Here is a 27911-nt window from a genome sequence, read left to right on the forward strand (position 1 = left end):
CAAAGCACCGTAACGACTCACCTTAAGGTCTCCACGTTAAGAATTTCTGTCTGTAAAATTACTCGTTTTTTTTTTTGGTATTTCTATCCCACCATTCTATTGAAAAAGTTGTTTGTCTTATTACACAAAGTTCCTCTAAGGGCGCCAGTTGTATACCGAATTTTGGAGAACTATATAAACATAAACTATACCTATCTTAAAAATTCTTAACGTGTACCAGTCTCAACTCCGACCACTCCATCAGCCGCTTTATAAGCATATTTGTATTTCAACAAATATATATTTTAATGAATGTACCAGCTGACGTAAAAAAAACTCTGGCCATCTTACTGAGCAGGGTGCTATTTATATAACTTACATAAGAATAGCACTTTTTTTGCGTATGACACAAATATTCATTCAATAATTAATATTAATCACACTTATTCTCATACAATTGTAGAATAGTCTACTGCGCCAGGTTTAGAGACCAGAGGTCTTTTTACGTTTAAGAGATAGGGTCTTGTTACTGGAATTCATTCAAGATGCTCCTATAGGAACGATTCAGGCGTCATGCAACGAGTTTAACCTTTATTTTATAGATAGGGCGGGGTCCATTTGCCAGATCTTAGATGCTTAAAGCTGACTTTTGATTATTTTTCCAAAATTTCCTCTAGTAATAACTAATAATCAATCTAATCCGAAATCATCATCTTCACATGTGTTATTAAAATAAGTATTGTTATCCTTATCCACAGGGTAGATTAGGAAAAGGATAACACTACTTATTTCAATCTAATATCTGAAGATTTCGCATTTGTTTGATTATTAAATTCCTGCGATGATGAATTATTTAGTTACGGTATTCTTCAGGAACTGACTATGAAAGAAAAACCTACAAAAATGTTGTAAGTTGCATTTTGGAGAACTGTTTACCTCTCATCTCTGAATTCCAGTGTAAGACTTTATTTAACACAACAAATTAATTGTTATTTTGATAGACATAAGAACGTTATCAATGTACGTCATCGCACACTGTGCGGACCGATGTAGTGGACGGAGATCTTCATTCATGAGAATAGTTTTTCATCCTATCTATATTATTTATACTGTAAAATACAACTAAACTTAACTCTCCAAATGCTCTTCTCGCTTATTCTCTTCTCAAACGCAGAACCTGTGAATTTTTTTTTAAATATATTTTTCACGGCAACCAAGTAGGAGATTTTTTTTCATGAATTAATAAAAGCTTCATTTGAGGGTAGTATATATATATATATATATATAATGAATATTCAAGAACGGAAGTGAAATAAAAATCGAAATGTTAAATATATATTTCATTGTAAACTGTATTCCGGAATCTGCCTTCCGAACCGGTAGTAAACTCACTACAAACGGACTGACTTGACGTTGCAAAAGTGCTTATAAACTGGGCCTACTTGAAATAAATGAATTTTTAATTTTAAGAATTTTATAAAAATTGTGCCACAAACAACATCGTGAAAAGAATAGCATTAGTTTTGCTATCTAAGAAACTATTAGGCCGTTGTAACCGCCGGGAGATCTGGTAGCAGCGCCGCTAACACTGCCATCTACTGTGGTCACTAACCCGTCTGATGAAGCCCCCATAATAGTGGAGAGTCCTTTAGTCCTTTAGTCCAATCTACCAGTGGTAGAGTCACTACAAACCGACCGACTTGACGTTTCAAAAGTGCTTATAAACTAGGCCTACTTGAAATAAATTAATTTTGTTTTTTTGTTTTGAGTGGACTGTTACAGGTGATGATGATGATGACGGTAGACCATAATTCAGTTGTCACTCCTCATCTCGCGGGTCTCGTACGAGGCGACTGAGGGAATATTATAGGGGACGGAGAACGGGCGCAGAGTTTCTGTGCTAGGCCCACCTTCTGCTCCGTGTGCCCAGCGTGGTGATCAGTGGCGTGCACAGGGTTTATAAACAGGTTAGTCGTAAAGCGGGTACTGGGTATAAAATAAAAGAATTCCCCTCCTATACGAGTTATATACGAATAAACAAGTGTAGGCAGTGCTTATGTGCATGTATCAAGTGCACGCAACCGGTGGTGATTTTGGGCAAACCCTCCTGTCCGAAGAGACTTTAAGTCCAGCACTGGACTGGACTGGAATTTTTTAGGCTATTTATTGATTTTAATGACAAGGTTGCTTGGAAGCATCCGGCTCCGCTTTCATCTCTGACAAGATAGAAAAGTAAATTGTTGATGATGGGAAAGAGCAACTGCTGAGTTTCTTGCCGGCTTCTTCTCTGTAGAATCTGCCTTCCGAACCCGTGGAAGAGTCACTACAAACAGACAGACTTTTGAAATGAATTTTAAATTTAGAATTTGAAATTTTGATTGGTTGACGGCACTACTACCTGCGTATTGCTCAGTTCTTGGTCCAAGGGTTGCGCGTGTGCTGTCCGGGGATCATGTCCAGGAGGTACTGCCGTTGCGCCTCTGCCACGCGTTGCATCTCTGCCGCCATCGCCGCGCTGCCGCCGCTATTCTTACCGGCTAGAATTTTTTTTTTTAAGTTAAGACGCGTTAACCTAGCTAAAGCCTATGCATTCTTCCCTTGAAGCAGTGCCCGTTTAAGCAAGCGCGGGGCCCGTAGTAAATTCTTTAAAAGATGGGTTATGGGTTATGGTTTGGTTAAGTACAAAGTGGTAAAAATACAATTCAATACTCAATACGTATCTAAAAAAAACGTATAAACGTTTCTTAAATACAATACGTATTTGATATCTATCGGTTACAATTTTAATAGTGTAGTAAAATACTATAGGCGATGTCTGTGTGCGTGTGCGTCTGTCAGTCAGTCAGTCAGTCAGTCAGGCAGAGATGAGTGGTGTTAAATATGCGGGGCCCGTAGCAATTTCTACTCTTGCTACGTGGTTAATTCTGCACTATCTTGAAGGTACTTAAGGTGTACGTGGCAAAAAAAAAACCAACTCTTAGAAGAGTGTCTACCTTAGCGGTTAGTATCAGAAACGTGGATTACATTTACTGTATGTAAATCACGTGAGGTTTTTTTTTAATAGTTATAATTGCTGATTGCCCGCTTGATGGTAAATGGACGATCGTCTATAAACAGAGCTACCCTTCGCAGGACATGCAAGGAACATACCCCACAACTTGCGGCCCTGTTTCCATCTATCTCGGATTTGTTTTTGTAATTATTAATATGTATGTATAGCTATTCTTTTTAGTTTTGCGCACCGCTGTAAGGATTCATATGCGAGCCAATTCCTCATAATGGTTGCCTGGAAGAAATCACTATAAGTGATAAGGCCGCCTTTGTTACACAAATTAAAATGAATTGTACCTTTGTTCTCTTTCATTTTATTTTTCTTGTGTGCAATAAAGTATTCTTGATTGATTGATTGATCTGATTTTTTTTTACCAACTATTACCACAATTCCAGGCATGCGATGATTTAGTTCGGCCAGCGTGGTCGACCATGGCCTAAAACCTTTATTTGACCTATACCAAATAAAGGTTTTAGGCCAATTAAATCATCTTACTCACATCCTGGGGTAGCTGGAAGAGATCTCTTATAGAGATAAGCTTTCCTTTGTACACTTCACGTATCTTATGTTGACAATCACAATTTATGGTACATAAATAATAAATAATAAAATAATAATAAAATCTTTTTCATTCTAAGAGGAGACCCGATAATTTGTTGATATGGATGAGGTGTCGCGATACGTACAGCGCTTGCCCAGCGCGTTGGCTTGCTGCGCCAACGCCAACTGGTAGGTGTACAGCAGCGGTGAGAACTGCATCATTGCCGCTGCCGCCGCCGCTGGTGACATGCCGCCACTGCTTCCGGCGCCGCTCAGACCTGCAAGACACACAAACCGTATTCCTAGAGCTCAATATCTAGGCATCTTAAACGAATTGCTAGTCGCACATACTATTTTGTATTACTCATGCGGGGAAAGTTTTTAAACTAATTTTAATTTAATTACAATTTTATTTATTAAATTAAACTGTCAGACGCGTCAATCTCAATTCAGTTTTAATATGTCGATTGTGTTTTTTTTTGTTATTATTTTAGCAATTTTATCTAAATTTGCGTGTGCCAAAAATAATTTACGTACGACAAATAAACTTGTCGCACTCAAATAACAGTTTTATTTATGAAAAATCTCACGCGTAATTTTAAAATGGGCAAACGGTTCTTTTTCAACCGCAACAGCGAGCGTCAAGATACTACTTTCCCCGCATGACTAATACAAAAAACGTTTCACCAATTCTTAGGTCCTTTTTTTGATTCCACTACAAATTTTGCTGCTAAATCGCTAAATCGCTTAGCGGCGCCTCTGTCGGTAAGTAGCCAAGTCAAAACCAGACCAGAGAAAAATCAGTAGTTATAAATTCCCAGATTGCACGTGCAGGGAATCGAACCCGGGACCTCCTACTTAAATTTATAGAGCTCACCGTTGCGGCGGGGAGAGCGTCTCAAATCTCGTCTCGTAAATGTAACTCACGTGTTTACTTTATAAGATCGATTAATAATACACTCTCTATAAGCACTCCTGTACTTTTGTAAGGGTTTGACGGCCGAGTGGCGCAGTGGGCAGCGACCCTGCTTTCTGAGTCCAAGGTCGTGGGTTCGATTCCCACAACTGGAGAGTGTTTGTGTGATGAACATGAATGTTTTTCAGTGTCTGGGTGTTTATCTGTATATTATAAGTATTTATGTGTATTATATTCATAAAAAAATATTCATCAGCTATCTCAGTACCCATAACACAAGCTATGCTTACTTTGGGGCTAGATGGCGATGTGTGTATTGTTGTAGTATATATATATATAAAAAGGGTGAGTTCCCATCGATTGTTTAGCCCTTTGTCTCTTTGAGACTCGAAACTTAAGTTTTCAGGAGACAATGGTTGCGGGGTGCTGAGTGGTCGGTGGGAGTTCACCTTAGCTAGTAATTGATGTTATGACTGTACATAATAAGTTAATCAAGGAATAAATATTCTTAAAGATTTTAAAATTCCCCTACTAGTTTTGCACTTGACTGAGATGTATGGCAGTCTTACCCCTAATTGGTTTCTACGCGACTTCTACATGACCATCGGGACACAAAATCGCTTAATTCATCTCTTAAATTAACTTATTATGTACAATGGCTGTTTTAACATTTATAATTAGCTAAGGTGAACTCCCACCGACCACTCAGAACCCCGCAAGCGTTGACTCCTGAAAACTTAAGTTTAGAGTGTCAAAGAGACAAAGGATACCAAGCACTGAACAATCGATGGGATCTCACCCTTACAAAAGTATCCTACTGCTCTGAGACTTGCACTTTAGATTAGCCGGTGCCGCAAGTGTCGTATATTATTTATTTATCTTATAAAGTAAACACGTATAATGTATATAATGTTACACTAGTATATTCAATCTTATACATCTACTAGCTGTTGCCCGCGACTTCGTCTGCGTTTGATTTTGTTTTTAAAGTATTCAGTATCGCTAAGCCTTAAATGAGTATAGTTGTATATACATATAACATGTGACTGTCAATTAATTATAGACAAATAATTTGCAATAAAATAAAATTGTGACTTTACTTAAAGATCTAAGCTGTCCTATCTCTTAAGTTGGACCAGACTGCTCACGGTGTGCCAATTTAATTTAAAATCGGTTCAGTAGTTTAGGAGTCCATCGCGGACAAACATCGTGACAGGAGATTTATATATATTAAGATAATTCAATTCGTCGTCTGCCTCTATATTTAACACATAATTGTGTAACATATATATATTACGTTTGCATTTGTTCATTATAAATTCAAATCCAAAATTTCTTTATGCATGTAGGGATATCACATGCGCTTACGTTCATACATATATGTTATCATAATTGTAAGGGGATGGTAGTAACTTCGTTCGCCAACTCAAAGCTAAAGCTACGAGGGTTTCAAACGCGCCCTGGTCTAAGAAGACCCCACAACAAACTTAGCCGGGTATGCCGGGTATTTTTTTTTGTTATCACCATCTCACAGTAAATTAATATTCATTTATGGAGTTAGGGCAATTAACACCCAAGCTTTAAGTAATCTTTAAACATTATGATAGGATTTTTCTGTAAGCTTACGTTTTATATACTTATATATACTTATTGAGAAACATCTCATATAATTTTACTATGAGTTACCTCTAAGCAGCTGGTGTTGCAACGCCTGCATTGCCGCTGCGCTCTGCTGTTCGAACGCCATTTGAGCAGCCGCTGCCGCCGCCAACTGCTACAAGCAATTCACTATCAGTCTATTAGCTTAAAGAAAGCGTTTAAGTACGTAGAGCCACCACACTGATCTAATGCGGGATGGTGGGCTTTAACGATTATGATCACATGTTAGTGATAACAACCGGGACCGATGGCTTGAAGTGCTCTTTGAGGCACGGGGGTGGACACCATCAATTTCCTGACTCTAGACAGGTCTTAGTACCTAAAAATTATTAGCCCTACTGTCACAAGGATTTATGACAATTGTAACACGGAATGCAAACATCAGTTTAACATTTTGTTAATAACGTTACTTTGGTATATTAAGTAAAAAACAATCGGCACAATATAGAACCACTGCTGTAGAGTCTTCTTGATATATATGTTATTTATAAAAATGATATATCCTACTTTTATAAATTACATCTTGGTGAAAAATTAATCTAAAAGGAACGAAATCCTGGCCGAAAATAAAATAAAAAGTTGGCTGACACAGGACTACCGGCAGATGTGAAATATTAACACACAAGGCGCAAAATATTTAAAGCGCTGGCATACATCATAAGAGAGCGTCATGCCATTTACTGTGACGGCATAAGTGGCACCAATAGATAATTCCATAGAAAATTATATCTTATATCTTTAACCGAGCAATTCTTGTATATATATTATTGGAATCTATGAATCGGCTCCAAAGATTTTCATGAAATTTACAGTAGAAAGTATACAGGCGTTTTTCGGGGCGATAAATCGATCTAGTTAGGATTCATTTTCAGAAAATTTCATTTTATTCGTGTTTTCCGGTAATAACCGATTTGGTACAGACCAAGTTGCACGGGTCAGCTAGTTTATAATAAACTACCATCTGATATAAAAAAAGCCAAATCTACGTTTATTATAAAAAAAAAATCTACTTGATAATATGCCACTATAAGTCGTTTCCAGTAAACGAAGATCATTGTTTTGTCTTGAGTTTGTGCTCGGTAACATTTATGTAACTACCCGCTTATACGTTGTTTTTAGCCGCATTTAGTTATGCTAATAGATAATAAAGTTTATAGATTTATTATGTATCTACTATAGTGTACGCTCACAACATGTTATAGTTTTAAGTTTAATGTTTTCTTTACTAAGTGAATTTTTTAAATACTTTTTAGAAATAAAGATATTAAACAAGAATTATAGAAATTAGAAGGGTAGATACAAAATGGACATACCTGATGTTGTTTGCTACTGCTTCCTTGGCTACTGGTTGTCGATGAAGACCCTTTAATTTGAAATAGTCACATCATTCTTTCGTCTAGATTAAAAAGTGGTATACACTTTTCCAGTTAGGTTATTAATGGGTATTGGGTATAGAGTTAACATTCAGTGATTCTTAAATTAGTGCGTGTTGCGTTGTCGGTGACTAAATGACCTTATAGGAAAGCTCAAATTTTGAATTTTAATTTGAAATTTTGAATTTGAATAGTCGGATCTCGGTCGAGTGTATAACCATAGCTCCCCTAGATCAAGTTACGTCAAAACAATGTATAGCGGCATTGTTCCTTTTTTACTACTACATAACTAGATGAACTAGAACTTATACACATTATACAATTATCTATATGTTTTACTTAAATTGTCTACGACATTATATTTTATAGTTGATCTTTTATTTTTTATGCTCTCCTCCCTGTATTTATCATACCAACATAACAACAGCGAATCGGGTGTGAGAAAAGTGCGCGCGAATTGTTACCGCGGCCATTAGAAGTTTAAGTGACTGGTTACAAGAACTACGGCGTGCAGGGGAATATCTACCTCACAAGTTTCTATTCTTTAATATTCTTTTTTTTCATTAACCAAGAAAAGGTGTGCTGGCCGGTTTTGTGAACTAATAGATTAATATCATTGGTGTGCTCGTGTAGTATAGTGCTAAACTGTCCCTTTTTGGTAAGTTTAAGTCATATTATATTATTTACACGTCCGAGCGAATTCGACGAAGGCTGGACAGGATATAAATTAAAACCCAGCGACCTAAAATTCCTACATCCTATCATAACTATATTCAACGATCGCGCTAGCGACATTTTCATAAATACTGACCTTATATACAACTTCCTAACATTAATGGTCGGATCTCGGCCGAGTGTATAACCATAGCTTCCCTAGAATCCCTCTCTTTATGGTCGTTTCTTCCCTACTGAAGATCGTGGTTCTGGTGAGATCTCAGCTTCGAGTGTATTGGATACAATTCTGTCGGCTTCAGTTAGGGCCATTTTGGCGATTTTACACAACGAGTTAACTGGTCAGCCCATCTCGAGGGTGGCCGGCCTCTAAATCTTTTGCCTGTTAATATAATATTTTCTGTGCCCGAAATACAAGGGCAAACTTTGGTAACATAGAGAGAAAATACGAACACTAATTCTTAGCTGCGAAATGATAGCCACATTTGTGCGCGTGTTCGTCTTTAAATGTTTTAAAAGAAACTCCGCTACATCTTATGTCAATCTTTTAAGATTGACTAATAGATAGTCGAAGTCGCGGGGGACCGCTAGTGTATTAAAAAATAAAAATAACATTTTTCAGGTCGGGAAACCATTTACAAAATTGAGAAATTAAAAAAAAATAAAAAAAATAATGCGTAGTATACAAGTGTGATGTACAGTGTACCTTTACCTTTCTTGGCCGGCGGCTCAGAGTCACGCGCCCTCTCGGAGTGGTGTCCACGCATGGCTTCCGTAGAGCTCAGATTGCGACTGCTGTTGGGCGAAAGATAACATTTAAGCTTTGTGGGAGGCTACGGCCGTGGCTAGTTACCACACAACCGACAAATACGTGCCGCTAAGCGATTAAGCGATCCAGTAATATGATGCTTAGAAACCAATTAATTTTGGTTTAATATAAATGTTATACTCCTAACGGGTACGCCCACTTTGTCAATTATTGGGTTCTACCAGGTACCTTTGTTTATATAAAACTTATCTGTGGAAACCTTTTATTAGTTTTATGTCAACCAATTAACTATTTAGTAATTTACAACTGTTGGTTTTCCAATTAAAGAAAAATAAAAATAGTTGGAAAATCCAAAAGTGCACGACTCATAATCTCAACACCCACCCACCCACCTCAACGCTTCGCTTATGAGGCGTGCAATATCGGTTGTTCGTATGCAAAGTGTTTACCGTTTAACACGTAACATCATACCTAAGTAATTATTATATTTACGTGATTTTATATCAACACAAACGTGATAGAATGTATACACAATCTCAAACTTTGATAGAGACAATATAAAACTCTGTTTTTTATGCTATATGATGCCACTATATGCTACGACATTATAGTGATGCGTTTAATAGAATATATGAAAGTAAATTGTCCGTGTCTACATTATTCGACTCACTACGTATGTCCACACGAGTTAATTGCATACACGAGTACGCATCAACTCACGAGAGTTTGCAGTCAACGGTTACGATTGGTAAACAAATAAAAAAAAAATTGGGTGTGTTGATAGAAAATGTCTACGCCTTTATTTTAGGACACACCTCGGCGACAGGTATGCACTCAGAAGGACTTTACACCCTGAAGCGATATAAGTATAGTATAAGACTTTATAAAAATAAAAAAAAAGCCTATTATTATTCCTTGATTGAAGTACCGAAAAAAAAACAATAAACAGAAAAAAAAAGATGAGAATGTAAGCCGAATGTAACACGTTTTTTTATTTCATTTATAAAACCTTATTATTTGATGCAGCAACAAGCTTTATGTTGTTAGTGGATAATACCTGTTGGCCGGAGGCGCGGGTTTAGCCGCGGGGGGTGCGGGCGGCGTGGGAGCGGCGCTGTTGCGAGACGTAGAGCGAGATAACGTCATCTGTACAAATACAAAGTTAGTTAGATAGATAGATATAAAGATAGATAAATAGACAGATAGATAGATAGATAAAGTTTCTATAGCATACTAATTGATGCTCACAATGTCGTCCGCGCAGATTAATTGTTTCTGGTATCGCGGCTATTATAACGATTCCTTGTTACTGATATCATGCATATAAAAAACAAGTATAACGAAACGAACAGAAATAAATAAACGAGAAAACAAAAACGAAGTCAAACTCCATTTTACATTCATACAAAAACTTGTGCGTCTTACTAGTGAACACTGCACGGTAAGTCATATATTATTTGCATTACACATCACACAACAATTTAATAAATTAACTAAGATCTTTTATTGAATTAGTAAAAATACATATGCGTGCAGCTGACACTAGTAGGTAAAAGCGACATCGTCCGCGTAGAATTTTGGTTCTTTCCTGTGGCCTAATGGCCTAGAACACATCTGAAAATTTGTAAACTAGAATAAATAAAGAAATATGCTACGACGATACACACATTGCCACATAGCCCCAAAGTAAGCATAGCTTGTGTTATGGGTACTAAGATGACTGATGAAAATTTTTATGAATATATAATAAAATGAATAAATTTATTAACAAAAATTCACAAGTAGACTTAAAACTTTTAGGGTGTAATCATAAATTCTTACGAATTTTACCGTACACCACCGTACCGTCGAAAAAAGGTAACATCTAAGGAAATTAATTAACACCCACCTACTCACTACATCAATCAAGATATTCCATATAAATAAAATTCCCTCAATAAAAATAGGTTGGTACATCGGATAAAGTTTAGAATTGGTAGTAGGTAGGCAGGTACCATAAATATATTTGAATATTAACTAACAATCCTAAAATAATATACATAAATAAATAGCAATATTCATAAAAACACCCAGACAGTGCAAAACATTCACGAAAAGCATGTAAGAGCAAGTGGCGAACCTGCGGCGGGCGGTGGTGGTGCGCGTGCGCAGGCGGCGGCGCAGGCGTGCTGGGCGGCGCGGGCGCGGGCGGTGCGGGCGTGCTCGGCGGCGGCGCGGCGGGCGGGGGCGAGGGCGCCGCCAGCCGGCGCTCTATCTCCTGCTCTTGCTGTAGAGCGCGCACGAAGGCGGTCTTGAGGCGCGCCGTGTGCTCGGCCTTGAGCGCGCGCTTCACGTTCCCCGACACGCACAGCTCGCACAGGCGGCGCGCGTGCGGCGTCAGCGGGTTGCACGAGAACGTGGCGTCCTGGCGGCGCGCCGGCTGCCGCTCCCAGCGCCACACGGGCGTGAAGTCGCTGCCGCACTGCGCGCACACGGCGGGCACGCTCGACCGTGGCATACTGCTGGTTCGTACATTAATATAAAACAGGTGCCAGCCGCGGGCCGAACCGACGCGTGACGTTACGAATAAAAAAAATCGCTTCTTCATGTAGGTCACGCTTTAACAAGTTCAAAAACGTGTTCCTCAAAAACGTGTGTGTGTGGTTTTCGTGCACCAATCCGCACTAGGCCACCATGCCAGCTTGTGCTAGTGCGGATTGGTGGAAAATGCATGATCAAGCTCCTAAACATATGTGCCGTCTTGAACAATGTCTTTCAATGTCTTGAATCGAAAGTTTCTAATAAATACGTTTTTCAACACGTTGACTAGACTATATTATTGTATCATTTAAAACAATGAATGAATACATTTTTATTATACACCTCATAAACATACAGAAATATTGTAAATAACAATTTGACACAAAGTATACAATTTTGCGGCTTTATCGCTACATAGCGATCTCTTCCAGGCAACCAATGGCAAAAAAAAACACAGCTCAGGAAGAGAGTTATAATATCAAAGAAATCCTTTGGGATATATGCATCAAAATCAGTATTTTGAATCGTTTTTTAGTGTCAGTACAAACAGAATGACTTGACATTCCAAAGTACTGAAGCCTACTTTAAATAAATTCCCGATAAATATTGGCTTCTGGAGCAGATTTGCTTTTAGAAACAAAAGTGATTTATCGATATTTTAAGTCCGATACATTCATATTTTTTTGGTAAAAGTAATTTTATTTTGTTAAAACTTCGATATTTCGAACGGTCAAATGTCACAAGACAGATTGTCGATCTGCAATGGTAAAAGAAAGGAGAGAAAAAAAATACATGGCAAAAAAAATCAAGTATCGAAAACATTTCAAAAACGATATATTTCCAATAGCATCACCGCTGTGGAAGGTTACATAAACACCAGGACTTCATAGTCGTAAGAGGAAGACTAATTTGTTAATTGTCTATATTTATACATATATTTCTTGTGTGCGTGTGTATGTCACTTAACTCCTCCTAAACGGCTGGACCGATTTGAATGAATTTTTGGGTATGCGTTTGGATGGCACCCTGGATGGTTTAGATTCACAATTCAGCCCGACAGATGGCGCTGGGCTCCGCTTGTAACTTATAAATGGATATTTTTGTTCAATATCAATACCTTTTGTAACTCAATCACCCAATCTATTACGTAGTACGTCCTTATTGTTTATTCTCGATAAAATGGTACAACGTGTCTAATCTAACAAAAAGCTGTCCACACAATTCCAGAAATTCCAAATCACTACTGGAATCGTGTGAACCTTCAAAAAACATTTAACTCACCGGTCTTCATTAGTAAGGTAGTCAACAACGTGCTCCAACCCCACCAAATAAACGAAGTCCGTGTTGCTAGGCGACGGAATGAAGTTCATTTCCGGTGGGGGAGGTTTGGGAGGTGGGATCTGTTGACATTGAAAAAAAATTAAATACTACAGAATAGGTTTCCTAATCTTTATCTCACGATGGAACAGTATACGGATACGGATCCTATAAACACATGTCCAGTTATTAAATAAGTTATGGTACAATCTCGTGAACAACAGGAATTATTATTTTCTTAAAATTAGTTCATTTTAGTAGCAAATAACAAATTAGTCCCAGCAAACCACAGTTCACATAGAGATTTTAAATTTTCTAGAAAATTCAATGTAGAATGATAGTTACATGGTATAGTAGTTACGTGATAGCTACTTTTGAGGCGAGGGGGTTACGTATCGGTCTGTGGTTCGGACCATCTTTTCACTTGCGATAAAAATTCTCAAATAAGTACGTAGTTCGAACAGCTTTTTCATCAGCCCATATTCGGCAAAACTGTATCATCATGTCAACCAATAGACGTCAACTGCTGGATATATATATTTGTGTTTTGTACGGAGTTTTAATTTTGAGGGCCTCGTCTAACGGTTTCCAGCTACTTGTTTGATGTCGTCTGCCTACCTAATCGAGGTTGTACCAAACTTCATGCAATGCAATGTAAATGTAATAAAAATGCTTTGTATTTTTTTCATCACTAGTGCGGAAAACTAAACATAAATAAATAAAATAAATACACTACGACAATACACACATCGCCATCTAGCCCCAAGGTAAGCATTAGCTTGTGTTATGGGTATTAAGATGACTGATGAATATTTTTATGAATAACATACATAAATACTAAGAATATACATATAAACACCCAGACCTATGCTAATCACACAAACATTTTCCAGTAGTAGGAATCAAACCCACGGCCTTAGATTAAGAAAGCAGGGTCGCTGCCCACTGCGCCAGTCGGCCGTCAAAACATTAATTGGAGATATGCGTTAATATTCTTGAGATCGGTTAGATTAATGGGGCTAGCAATCTAGACGCTAAAAAAGGTACTATGTATTTTACAATACCTGCAGCAATGTTTTTTCAAGCTGTTTGCGTAGAGCTAGCTTAGCGGCAGCTTGTCGCTGAGCCGGCGTTTGAGTGTCTTCCGAACTGCGAGAACTGGCCTGTGGATCGCACACTACAATTAATACCTCATCGCTTTTTCTCTTCACGAGAGGTAATATTCACGCTGACCTATAAAAGATGCTGTCAGCTGAAGTGTTACAAAACGCTGCGTAAGTATTCCGACATTATGCCACGTTTAGGCTCCAGGTTAAGGTCCACAAATACCATCCAACGAAAAAAAATATGCTAGATATATTATAGTATACCGACAAAACCTACGGACGGCAGTCTTTACTCTATAAGTGTATTTATTATCACCGACACAATACCGGCTTAATACCGGGGCAGTAGTCTCTTCTCTGAAAGATAATGATTTAGACCGATAGAAGTGCGGATTGGTAGACTTCATACGCCGTTGAGAACATTAGTAAGGCATGCAGGTTTTCCTTCACGGTTAAAGCAAGTGCAATATTTCAATGGCTGAAATCGAAAACGCACATAACTCCGAAAAATCAGTGGTTCGTGCCGGGGATCGAACTCGGTCTCCACGAAAGAAAAAGCGAAGACTTACTCACTAGGCTATCAACGCTCATAGTCTTTGTAAAAATAGAATGAAATATTCACATATTTAATGCATTCCGCTTTTACGAACGTTAAAAGCGTTATTTGAAGGAGGTTTTCGGATCATCTTTACGTTAAGGTCGTCTCAACGCATAGATGTTAAACATAGGTATCACATAGGTGTGCCTATTTACTTCTTGCGACTGAGAGCAATTTCTTGTAGAATCGGTATCGCTTTTTTAATCCTTTCCAGCCTACCACACTGTGTATTTTTAAAATTGCTTTGCTTTGCCTACTTTGTAAAGACTAACATGTATCAAGAAAGAGACTGCAGTAATTGTATTTATTATAAACAATAACAATCGACACAAAAAACAGTCGTGGACTGCAATTTTCATTGCTTCAAGGCTACGTTTAGTTTCAGTATGAAGTTTATGAAATACCCTAAAAATTTTGGGATGATCTTAGTAAATTTGATCATCATAATTATATTCCTGCGAAACAATAAAGGTATTTATATCTTTCTTACTTCAGAACTTCCGATACTTTGTAAACTGACGTGTAATAAAATTCTAAGTACTAAAGATTATTGTATTTTGAATTTAAAAAAGGAAACCGACTTCCATTTTATATATAGGTGTAATATATATAATTGTGATTTACTGCTGTCGATTACGATGTTCCGTCTTTCACATTCAAAGATCACCAACGAGACCTCGGATAAAAATTAAAATCGGTCTAAATATAATATACCCAATGCCCAACAAAAAAAAAATTCTAGAAATTTAGTTTAGATTTGACACAGATTTGTAGTAACATCACCAATTAAATATTCACGTCTTATTCGTAACATTAATGGAAGTCGGTTTGAAATTAATGTGTTGACAATAATAAAATATGATAAAAAGTCGACATCACATTATACTCACGGCATCGCTTGTACTGCTGGTGACTGACGAGTTATCCTGAGCGGGCTTGTAATTCAAAATACCATATATTTTAACCTAAACTTATCGACACAGAATAGGCACTACTACTAATAGTAACACTTCGCTATCACTGGTAACAAAATAGCTACTTTATGAACGCACCAATAAGTACAAATTTGCTTGCAGCTGCGTTGCGTGGTGGTTGTAGTATAGTGCAAGCGAAGTTGAACCTGAACGCCACACCGCATGGCTAAATACATAATAAACTAGCCGGATAATGGGACATATTGACACACGAGTGAATGTTTCGGGCTTGTTTGCGTGAGACGCTGCTGACACCATTTAGCGAACCGTGCAACCATTTTGCTCACCAGACGGTTGTAAGAGACAACATTATTACTTTTAAAAATAACGTAAGATATCATAGAGGAATGTGCAGTACCCTGAAAATTCGAAGAGGCTTAAGGGTGCGAAGAATCTACAGAAATATGTTATATTGGGTATCAATAAAAAAAATAGCGCCATTTGACTAAATTGGCAACAACTTAGGGATAAAATATTGTAGGCATAATTTCTTACCTAAAAGGCGGAGTGAAACTGACTTGTCATTTATACGGTTAATATTGAGATATATTCAATTAAAAAACGATGATTCCACGAGGTTTGTATCAAATAATCTCTACAACAAGTTTCTAACAATATAAATGAATAAAATAAATAATGCATTAATAAATAACTCATGTGTAATATTAAAGAGCAGGTAGTTTATTAGTTTCCTTTATTTCAATTAATTAATGACGTAATAAATATTTAGAAACTAGCGTTGTTCTTCTACCTAACTATATATTGTTGTAAAAAATATTACAATGGTCAAGTTATCATCGGACGTGTTATTAATTGACCAAGCATGCCGAAGAAAATTATATTAGTGATGTGAAACATTGGGTCAGACTTGCTGATAGCGTGGCGACGCACAGCGAGTATTTTTTATTAAATTAAATTATTCATTGTAACTTAGCTGTATATAATGTTATGCTTATACTTTTAAAGGTTTATATGGTTTATATTAACTGACTAATAATCAACTGTAAATAATTCTTAGGAATGACTTTTTACATTTTAGTGCATGCTGTAACCTAATAATAAAATAACCTGTACATAGTTAAACATTTACTATGTGACTCATTCCAAAAAAAAAAAGCAAGTATCTACCGTTGGTTGTCCATTATAAGTAAATAAATATTTTTTTATACTGTGTAAAAAAACAGTTATTTTTTAACATGGGATAACTTACCTTTGGAGCAACGTGGTTTGTAGGCGGCGGCGCTGGGGTGATTGTGACTGATGGTGTAATACTAGCGCCGCCTCCAGACATCGTCTGCAGATTTAATAATTTATTTAGTATCAAAATTCTTACAACTGTTGCGTAGAGGGTACACTACGGAAGATCTGTTTTGTGTTGAGTATTAAAATAAAAGAAATTATGAATTACACTGCACAGATTTCCCCGCTTTTCGCGGAGTTTAGAAAATTAAGCTTATTGCTCCTTGTATTGTTATAATGTTTTTTTTTAAAATTCATTCTTTACTTTTGCTGCGTGTTATAAAAGTGTATTCATTCATTCACTCAATCGATGAATCTCGCTTTCGGAAGGGTCGGGATAGTGTGGTGAGCTGTTGATAATAACAATTATTAGGACGGGCGGAAAAAATGGTCGTACAAGTCATTAATTTGCTATAAATTGTACATCAAGTATGTTGCAAATATTTTACTAGAACACAGTAATTCTGTATGAGGAAGAAGCCCACACAGAATTACTGTGTTCCGCTTTTTCCAGCGCTATAAAGTACCCATTTTCGCATAATGATGCTTAAAAGCGCACTATACCTGTGTGCGGTACGAGCCGGGCGTGAGGGTTGCGCCGCCGGGCAGGCTCGCCGTGCGCCGCGCCGCATTGCCCGCGGCCAGACTACCGGCCACACTGCCGCTACGCTGGAAACATCACATTTGTTCACAACGCCGTTCGTACTGTTATGTACGTTTTCACTAACGACTGCCTATTTAAGCAACGCCTGATCTAAGCAGATTCCTAGGCATAAGACAACCTATAGCTATCACCTAAGAGTCGGTGAAGATCTCTGGGCGCCTGCTAAGGAAAACCCTATCCTATAAAAATGAGGAAAACGTCCAGTACGAGTTAAAAATACTTAAGGGCTTTTTATAACTCGAACAATTTATTATCAAAATTAAGCTTAATTTGCTATACTCCGCGAAAAGCAGGAGAATCTGTGTGGTGTAATTTATAATTTCTTCAATCCTTATACCCCACACCAAACAGATCTTCGGCAATATACCCTCTACGCACGTTTCGCTCCGATACCGGAGCATCATCAGGAGATGTTCACTTAACAATTATTCATTGTAGCATCATCAGGAGATGTTCACTTAACAATTATTCATTGTAAAGTCAACATCTCCTGATGATGCTCCGGTATCGGAGCGAAACGTGCGTAGAGGGTATATTGCCGAAGATCTGTTTGGTGTGGGGTATAAGGATTGAAGAAATTATAAATTACACCACACAGATTCTCCTGCTTTTCGCGGAGTATAGCAAATTAAGCTTAATTTTGATAATATATCATGGATTTCCGCAAAGTAACGCCTGCTTCTATCCAAAACTCTAACAATGCCTTCCTTAAGATTTTTTTATCTTCATTTTATACTAAGGAACTGGATAGGTCGCGCTTTATGCCGAACACCCGGTGCCCAGCAAGAAAGGGGAGGGGGGGGGAATGGGGGCATGGAAGGCCAAGGGCAACATGGAACACTTCGGGCCGGGACTACTTTTTCACACATGGTATATAGTCATAGGCATGTAGCAGGACTAGTGACAAAACTGATTTTATCCTCTGACAGTGGATATAATTAACGTCTCAACCTGCTAAAGCACGGGAATACTGAATAGGAGAAGTTTAACCACGTTTATTATTACACATATATTATTTACATATTATTTCCACTTGTGCGCTAGTGCTAGTTATTTTTCTATAGACATCGCCTTAATCATTAGGCATTCGATTTAGGCGTTGCCTAGGTTTAGTGGATACGGGTGTTCGGGCCACTGCGTGTACCGATCACTGCACCGTCATTAGTTTACGCAATTGTCGCGTAATAACTAGGACAGTGCACTTCGGGCTGCTACTCGACGCGTATTCATTATCAATATCATTATATCATTATCATAGGAAATACAGTCCACTTATCAATCTCTAGAAATCATCTCTATCGTTTATCATCACTCCACAAAGGACCCTACAACGGGCATTAGTTTTGTAACTCACTAGATGGCGCTGTTTCGATTCCATACAAATCGCAGTTAACTTTCACGCGATCGAAGAAAATCTCCAATGTCTTGCTCTTTGGTTACGCCTGTGACTTTGGTCTGTGGTGTTGTGTACCTTAGCGTGCTGGTGGGCGGGCGGAGGGGCGGGCGTGACGGTGACGCCGGGCGGCACCACACAGCCGCTGCCCGCCAGCGCGGTACCCGCAGCCGCCGCCGCGCTTGCATCCTAAACAACGTGATGTTCTTTAGAATCCGTATCTTTATCTTTACTAGAAAAACTTAATAGTATAAAACAGGTTTTAGATTCGTAATAGAGATGGGCCGAATATTCGTTTTATATTCGGTATTCGGCAGCTTTACCGAATACGAACATTCGGCCGAATATTCGGTAAAACTTTTACCGAACCGAATATTCGGTACATTACAGTGAACGTTTGTTTTCCGAAGCAGGCAACGTTTATAAGCAAAAACGAAACAAACTATTGCCAAATAAAGCTGAGTATCTTGTTTTTTTACACCACAACTTGCCACTTGTGAATTTTAAATACTAAATTACACTGGGCTTATTTTCTAATTATGTAACTATTACGCTAATTTTCTAATTATTTTTTCTGTTTATAGATAAACAAAAGACTTTCGTGTAAGTCAATGAAGATGTGAATTGTGTTTTTTTAGGAATAATCTTATAACCCATGTTCGGCCCATCCCTTATTCGTAAACAGTTTTCAGCAATATATATTCAAGAGGATGGTTTTTATATTGTAGTATACATAAACATTAAAGGTACATATGCAATAAAAAAAAAATTGTATACTAGCGGTGGTAGAGTCACTACAAACATACATACTATACGTACAAAAGTGCTTATAAAGTAGACCTAATTGAAATAAATGAATTTTGAATTCTGACCCCAGCGCCATCTGTCGGGCTGATATGTGAATCGAAACCATTCAGGATGCCACCCAAACGCAATTCAGTGACATACACACGCATACCTCTCTTCTTGAGCCGTGTTTTACACCATCGGTTGCCTTGAAGAGATCGACATATAGCGATAGGGTCGCCTAATTGTGCACTTGTTAGTTACAATTTTAATCTTTCTGACATTTGAGGACAAGCTTTTAATATTATGTTATTAAAACTAGTTAAAAAAATGTTTTATTCATGTAGACCTTATCACAGGCACTTATGAAGCGTTCATACATTTAACATGTTACACTAATGTTAGTGATGGTGATTACTGCATTCGCTAACTTAAAACTTAAGCTAGGAGAGTTCCAAACGCACCCTGGTCTAAGAAGAGCCCACAACAAATTTAGCCGGGTATTACTTTGGGAACCAAATTGTATTTGAAATTTATTGCATTATCATAACATCGTAATATTATAATTATTATTAGTTTAAAATAATGTTAATGATTTTTGCACGCCAATCTTGGCTGAATATGAAATACCATGTTCACGCAAAAAAAAATAATAAATAATGTATTTCTATGTGGTGTGCAATAAAAGTGTATTCATTCATTCATACAAAATAATAAAGAAAAGTAAACATGTTTAAAGATTGGTAATGTGATGTCATACAAAATATTTTTATTGTGCTTACATTTCAAACGCTCTGGCTAAACCCTACGCGTTAAGAGTAAACAATGTACTACAGAATTGTATTATTAATCAATCTAAACTAGCTAATACGCTGAGGAGGGCCGCTAGTAATAATAAAAATAGCCATAGCCATAACGGCTGAACGGATCTGGATGAAATTAACTATAGAGATAGATTATATTCCGAAAAAGTTTTTGATAGACATGTTTCGTACGGAGTAGTGGGCAACAACTACAATAAAGATTCAAAGAAAGTAAATGAATGAATACATTTATTCATTCAATCACACAAATAATCTTAAACTACCTACTAAAAAATTGATGAACAGATACAATCCTTTAATTGTATCTGTTCATCAATTTTTTAAAATTAAGGTAGGAAGGATGCCGTATTATAACGCTATTTCAATATATCCTACCTATACTGAGCTATATAAATTATGGAACGTAAATAAAAGGTTTTTACATTAATCATTGTCGACCTATCCGCATTCTAAATGGTAATGTGAATAAGTAAATTTTGTAGCATTAATTATGAATGTTAATATATTAATCTATTAGACTAACAAAGCCAAAATTTGTCAATGGATTTTAATGCTTACACCTTTAAATTAAGACCTGTGATGTGTAATGAGTTAATAAATAAATAAATAAAATAAATTCCCCCTTGGCATTGGCAAAGTATTTGTTAGCCCGTCTGAAATTAGAATTAGACAGGTGCAAGGATATTATAGTATCTTTAATATTTTTACGCCAGAGAGAGATCGAAAAAGACTCTAATCTCATTAAAGCTATCATAGCTTGCGGCTAATTTAAAATAATATTTTTTTTCACTTACCTTAGCTGGTGGCAAAGTGGCAGCTTGCTGGGATTGTCGCAGCTTTCTTAGTAGTACCAACCGCGTCTCCTCTGCGCGGAGCTTCTCTCTCAGCGCTCTAAGACTACGCTCGCGCTCCCATATCTCAGCGCTTGATAATTCCTGCGGCAATCATTCGCATTTAGAGAGACTGGTTTATAGATCCCAAGAGTATAGTGTTGGTTCCCTTTTTTTAACCGACTACCTTTAAAAAAGAGGCCGTTATCAAATCAGATGTTTTTTATGTATTTTCGGGCATAACTCCGAAGGGGTTGTTTCGAAGGTGGTATTTTTTAAATATTATATTGATCTGATAAAGACTTTTTGAGAGACACAACAAAACTCTTAAGATGAATTATCATGAATTCTTATCATAAAATGAATTGAAAATGGCAACAGATCTACCACTTGCTTCTATCGCATAAATATGCAATGTTTATACAAAGTGTAACGGAATTACTATATTTCATAGGGAATATACTATATTTCATAGGGATAGGGAAACACCCTGTAAAAATATTAAATCTAAAGAAGCATGTTTATTTTTACATACAAACTAACTAAAAACATTTTAAGTGTTTTCTTTTGACAACCCTACTGAAGATAAAAGACCGACACGCGCACAGTACTACGCGACGCGTACCTAATAAAGTGACAGGAGTAACTTGAATTTAATTTTGCATGTAATTTTACGGCTGTATCTGATTTATTTCAGTCAACACTATAGCAATGGTTTATTCAAAAATTAATAGCGTTTCGGTTACACAGATAAGTCTCAGACACAGTAAATAATGTACATCTAAAGCCTCTGAAGTATTATTTTGATTTTCATTTACATGTTGTATATACAAAATAAACACACACAACGAAAAAAGTTATTTAGTTTTTAGTTGTTATAAAATTCATATGTATTGCAAATTCATATATAAAGTTATTTTTCGTCGATAAGTCGTTATTTTTGTTATTTTTTTTTCTATCATGTTATTAAATCAAAACCTGTGTTAGAAATAGAGACAGACAGACACATAATATCCATTCACCATTATTGTCCGATTGTTATCCGCTGCTAGACATAAAACATTTGTCATGCGCAGTTCCAAAATCCGAGGTCCTGGGCCGCTTGCTTACAGCAGGTCGTTTGATGGCATCTTGTTTGGAGTTGACCTACACTGCGTTTACCAGTGCGGGGTCGCCGTTCCATTTGGACCCCAAAGTCCATCGGTTCTCCGTGCTATGGTGCTTCCTTTAGCTCGAAGAAGTCAATTTATATAAAGTATTATTAAAATCTTTCTCACCCGATGTCCTGGTATCGGCAGGGGAGGTTCATTTTCATCGTCCGACTCCTCATCGTCCTGCGGGTCACGTGGGGATTCTACCGCAGGCAACACTGTGGGCACTGCACTAGCTGTAATTGACACATTCACTGCGCCACTGTTGAGTTTGCTGCTCACATCTTTGATGAGAAAAGAATATGGGCATAAAGTTACAACAAGACATTCATTTACTCCATGACGAGTTAGCGCACAAAATAAGATGCATCACCATTGTCTATGTTGCAAAAACGCTTTCCCAACACCTAATGCGATGTGATCTAGTGTGTGGTTAAACAGTTTCAATACCAGATACTGCAAAGTGCTGTTTAGATTATATTTTCAAGTCGGTTCGAAACGTTGCTCGGACTAGTCAAAAAAAAATCATACAGAAATAGTTTGGTTTGGAACTTGAATAGAATGGAGTCAATTATTTGTTTAAATGTGTATGTTTTAATGTTATGTTGAACGTGGTAAAATGTTTTAACCCTCTGACATTTTCTTATTTAAAAAAAAATAGTCTAAGAATTTACTTTTGATCAAATGGTATTATGTGCTTAATACTTCTAACCTTCTAACTATGTTAAATATAAAGAAATATCACAGATTCATCAGATTATTTTATAAAATAACTTACTATCCAAAACCTTGTGTTTATTTTATCTAGTGTGCTCTCAATGCATCCTCAATACACTGGCGATGAAATGCAATAATATCGGGCCTTAACAGCTAACTTAGCGATTTATTTAAATATTTTAACAGGTAAATGTATTTTTGAATTTAAATCATCATCATCATAAAATCAACCCATTGCCAGCCCACGTCAGGGCACGGGTCTCCTCCCACAATGAGAAGGGGTTAAAATGTAATATATAAAGTTAATTTAAATTTAATAATTCAACATTATATCATAAAATAACAAAAATGCAGTAGTGATTAACGGTAAATATTAAAATTAATCAAAAAGATTTTATTTAAATAAAAAAGTTTTTATTAACTTAATAATATTTATTTATTCACACTGTTTGTACTGTTACGAAACACGTGTTCTAAATATAAAAATACTAGAATATACAACTTGAACATAGTTTTCATGCCACCTAGAACTAACTTTACGATGTAGAATTCAGGTGTCGGTGTGCGCGCGCATCGTAAAAATTCACTCTCATCATTTTCCTCCATTGCGCCAAAAGAACTTTAACTTCAAAAATATTTTGTATATAAATTTCTTAATAATAATAATTTTTTTATTTTATAATAATATTTTGTATATATTTTTCGCTTACCAGTAAATGGTGCTGGTGCAGGCAATAAGGGCTTTCGGTGCGGTGGAGCAGCCGGAAGCAGTACTATGTCGGGGCTCTCTGCATAACTGCGTTGTTCAGATCTAGGGCGAAGGACCCGTTTTCCAGTCGCGCCCTATATAAGTTAAAACAAATAATTGTAAAATCATATCATCAATAGCCTAAGACTGTCCACTGTTGGGCTAAAGGCCTACCAACGGAATGGTGCTCCAATAATCACCACGCTAGGTAGACAGGTTGATACGCGTACGACACCACACTGCACTAAATTATATCATTTAAAATTGGGGGTTTACCTACTAACTTTTATATAACTTACTCTAGAAGAGGATTTAAGGCCTACAATCCTGCACCAATTAGGATTGCTTTTAAGAATGGCCACTTAATGTGTGGCAGTTATGAACGACAGAACAGTAATTTAATATTTCATTAATAATAAGTATACTGTATTTTTTACACAGCTGTGTACACAAATCTCATGAGATATTGGCAGTGTAAAATTAATGCTATCTAGCATCTGATGTTAAAAATCAATCAAAGCCAGAAAATTAATTATTACTTTTGGGCTTAGATTAATTATCGCTGAATAAGAGCCAGTATATTAGAGCCAGAGGTATTGATTAGAAAGTCTGAGGCCTCTGTTGAACAGGTTAAGATGACAAGTATCATACTGATAATGACACAGAAAAACTAACTAGTAAAGATTCTTTAGTGATTATAATAACATTAATCAAGTGTGCCAAGATTCTTCTTGACCTCATTAAACCTTCTTATCTTTTTAAACTCATATCAAACAAAAATGTGAAGTAAAATGGTATCAAGTGCTCAAAATTTAACCTCATAATTATAAACATTGTAATAAGATAAACTTGTAACTTACTCTGTCAATCTTGTGTTGGATTGCATGAGAAAAACAAATATTGGTTCATATTAGTAATGTAATTAGTATAACAAAATATGCAAATTTTTTATTGTACATTTCCTATAATGGTTTTTAGTTTTCCTAGGGAGTATTTTTTTAATCAAGTGTGGCAATGGTTTAATTCTCTAGGAACATTATTGACAATCAAAATCTCATTACAATATAAGATTTAACCTTAATTACAAAGTGAACAAACTTATGAGATAAATAAATATTAGCAATCATTTTTAATTAGCTGATAATAAAAAAAAATTAAAAAAAAATTAAAAAGTAAATGAATAAATTTTTTGAACATCAACATTACAACTTATTTGTTACATACATTACAAGTCACAACAGAACATATTGCTAGCAAGCACAATAAGCTGAGCTTGTTATTGTATAATAAAAATGAAAGACTGAGAATTCAGTTTAAAAATATACAAGGGCCAAATAAAATTCTTCATAATAGTCTTAGAGATCAAATCTTAAATATTATAATCATAAAATGTTATAACTACTTACATGAGGTGGAGGCTGAGCTGGTGTTATGGTCAGGCCACTAGCGGTCAGAGCCCTAAGTTCGCTGAGCTCAGGAGGCAGGGACCTGCTGGAAAATGATTTAATACTTATAGCATATATTGTAAATAATGTACAGCCAATGGTGGCCATACTGGGCAATAAGCCGGTAGATGATATAAAATGGAGAAAATCACCTGTACAAGTAATAAAAACTTAAGAATGGGCTCTCTATGACTTGTACATTGCATACCTTTAAGTTTTTTATAACTTGTCATCAAGATTTTTTCCATTTTGTATTGTCTGCCCGCTTAGAGCATACCTAGTGATAGCCTACTGGTTTAAATTTCAGCCTTCCCTTTTTCGGGGACCAAGTTTAATCCCCAGCATGCACCTACAAACTCTGCAGAGTTATGTACATTTTTAATTTAAGCAAATGAATATTACTTGCTTACTGTGCAGACAAACATTGTGAGGAAACCAGCATGCCGGAGAGGTCTTCATAGTAGCCAGCATACATGGACATAAGCAGTTAACTTGCATGGATGATTTTGCAAAATGCAAAAGTAAAGGCACATTAGACTATCACACTATTAAAATTGTAACCAAAAATGCTCTTTTTTTATCCATTTTAATTCTAGTTTTTAATACATTCTTAGCTGGTGTAGATGTTGCACTTTAACTGCTTGTGATTATGTGAAATAATGTTCAAAATGAGACCAGTTGGCACCATTCAAGAGAAAATAATATGAATATGGCTTAGCTCTAAAACATTTTACAGTAAAATAACTATTTGCAATTTAGAGAATAACTTTATTAATTTTTTTATTTATGATCAGCCTGCCTATATCCAATGTGCCTAATAGTTCAAATGTTATGTTTCAAATAAGATTTTAATCTAATAATTAATGTGACAATTTATTAATCTAAGTGTTATTATTATATTCTTTTGACATCAATTAGTTGGGCGGTTGTATCTATTTTGTAACATTTCATGCCAAATTACTGGCAATACACCAACCTTAAACCAACATTTAAAACCTTATTGATGTGTACTTTGCAATAAATGATTATGATTATGATTATGATTAGTGGAACTGAACCCTCAAAGTTGACTTTTGACACTTTAACCACTTTATCTCATAGAAGGAAAAGACCTATGTAGTTTGGTCACTAGTGATATTAAAGTATGTTTTCCTAGATGATTGTTGGATCTTTTTTTGCTGAATGAAAGTCATAGATTATATATTTTTTTTGAGTGTGGTTATTTCTGCTAAAGTCCATCCAAAGCCCTCAAAATAATCAAGGCAACTGCTCCTCACAATCTAACAAATTCTAGGTTTAGTTAACTTATTCCAGTAAGTAAAGATTTCTTGTGTAGAATAGATGAGTATAGTATAAATTTGCTTTAATTCTTTTGGATTGGTACTGCAACTAAACTTTTTTTGGCATTATAGTATCTACCTATCTCCAGGATCTTTTGTGCTCGCCCCGTCTTTGAATCCCCCTCACCCTAAATAGCTTCAAATATCCACTCTAAGAGTTTGATTGAAGCTTTTAGGTTGGAGGCACAGTAATCCTCTGGTTGTGGATAGGCCACTCCCAAGAGGTCCAACCGCTTTCTAGCCAAGCCATCCCATTCACAAAGCAAATGCTCCATGGACTCAACATCCTCTTGGCATTACAGTAAGTTTATGTTTATGATTAGTGATAGTTGGCACAAAAATGTATCAACTATCACTTATCTGAGTCACATGTGTCTAAGTTTTACAATGAAAATAATAATGAAAACCATGGTTGGTCTAAACGCACAGGGTTATTATGATTTGTGTGTACAGGTTTTAACATGTATTTCAAAGGATGTAACTACCTAAATAAACTGGGATCTGTTGTCCTAATTAAATAATACATAATAAAACTTTACTTACCAAAATGATTATTGAATATTTCGAAATAGTATTAAAGATTTGATGTAAGAAATAGATGAACTGTGGTATGTGTTAAGTTATTATAAAATATGCTTTAAAATGAAATCTTTTTCAAAATAGTAAATATAATGAGACTTTATTACATAGGTACATTTTGGGCATTTATTACAAATAGATACTCTTTGTAACTTAATCATAAATAAATATATTTTATCTTACCTTACGCTAAGATCCACTGCCGAGTCGTCTACATCCATTGTAGTTTACCACTGCACAAATAATAATTAGCCAAAATTATACAACCACATAAAAATCGATACAACCTAAGGGTTGTTTTTTGTTTCTATGAATTTATCACAACTGGCACTAGGAAGTAAGAATTTTGAAATTAATGAATAGTTGTACTGACACATACAATTATTTTAAATATATAGTAAAAACAGGTAAATTCTACACACAAATTCTAGCGTTGTGACGGACAACTGACAATGGCTGGAGTGACAACAACTAGAATAAATTAGACTAAAACTGCACTAAACCATTTCCAAAAAGGTGTCGCAGTGTAGTTAATTACCTGAATGTTATACGAAATTAAATAATTTCTTGTTTCTTTGCAAAATAAAGTAAATAATACAATTCGCGCAACAATACACACGTATCATAGATCACAGAGGCACATGCCACAGATTAGAGAGTCAACGATCATCACTATGTAATAATAAATGGACGCCAGGTCTCATACAAAATTTACAGAAA

At 36.2% G+C, this 27911-nt stretch overlaps 1 protein-coding gene across 9 annotated transcripts; it reads right to left on the reverse strand.

The window, feature by feature from the left end:
* Positions 1 to 76: 76 nt before the first annotated feature.
* On the reverse strand, positions 77 to 27811 carry LOC120624336 (transcriptional repressor p66-alpha-like). 9 transcript variants are annotated; one of them, XM_039891098.1, is made up of 20 exons: positions 27730 to 27811; positions 27375 to 27424; positions 25234 to 25315; positions 23790 to 23922; positions 22489 to 22646; positions 21176 to 21316; positions 18850 to 18960; positions 17279 to 17383; positions 16686 to 16769; positions 15392 to 15436; positions 13862 to 13960; positions 12762 to 12880; positions 11080 to 11461; positions 10018 to 10106; positions 8898 to 8986; positions 7460 to 7509; positions 6174 to 6261; positions 3718 to 3849; positions 2378 to 2516; positions 77 to 1156 (listed from the first exon to the last, which is right to left on the reverse strand). In XM_039891098.1, the coding sequence occupies exons 2-19, from the start codon at positions 27410 to 27412 to the stop codon at positions 2389 to 2391; spliced, it is 2073 nt and encodes a 690-aa protein (XP_039747032.1). In that variant the 5' UTR covers positions 27413 to 27424; positions 27730 to 27811; the 3' UTR covers positions 77 to 1156; positions 2378 to 2388. The 9 variants fall into 9 exon arrangements, with proteins under 9 accessions (XP_039747032.1, XP_039747440.1, XP_039747276.1 ...); XM_039891506.1 differs by having other exon boundaries at positions 22489 to 22580; positions 25234 to 25318; XM_039891342.1 differs by having other exon boundaries at positions 22489 to 22598; positions 25234 to 25318.
* Between the last annotated feature and the right edge of the window lie 100 nt (positions 27812 to 27911).

This window comes from Pararge aegeria, chromosome 1 (assembly GCF_905163445.1).
Source record: "Pararge aegeria chromosome 1, ilParAegt1.1, whole genome shotgun sequence".
NCBI classification, from domain to species: domain Eukaryota; kingdom Metazoa; phylum Arthropoda; class Insecta; order Lepidoptera; family Nymphalidae; genus Pararge; species Pararge aegeria.

Coding starts and splice junctions, on each gene's coding strand:
- LOC120624336 (XM_039890846.1), bottom strand. CDS start 27,412: ATGGATGTAGACGACTCGGCAGTGGATCTTAGCGTAAG. Junction 11,462..12,761: donor TACCTTACTAATGAAGACCG/GTGAGTTAAATG, acceptor TGTACGAACCAG/CAGTATGCCACGGTCGAGCG. Junction 2,517..3,717: donor CAACGCGCTGGGCAAGCGCT/GTACGTATCGCG, acceptor AAAAAATTCTAG/CCGGTAAGAATAGCGGCGGC.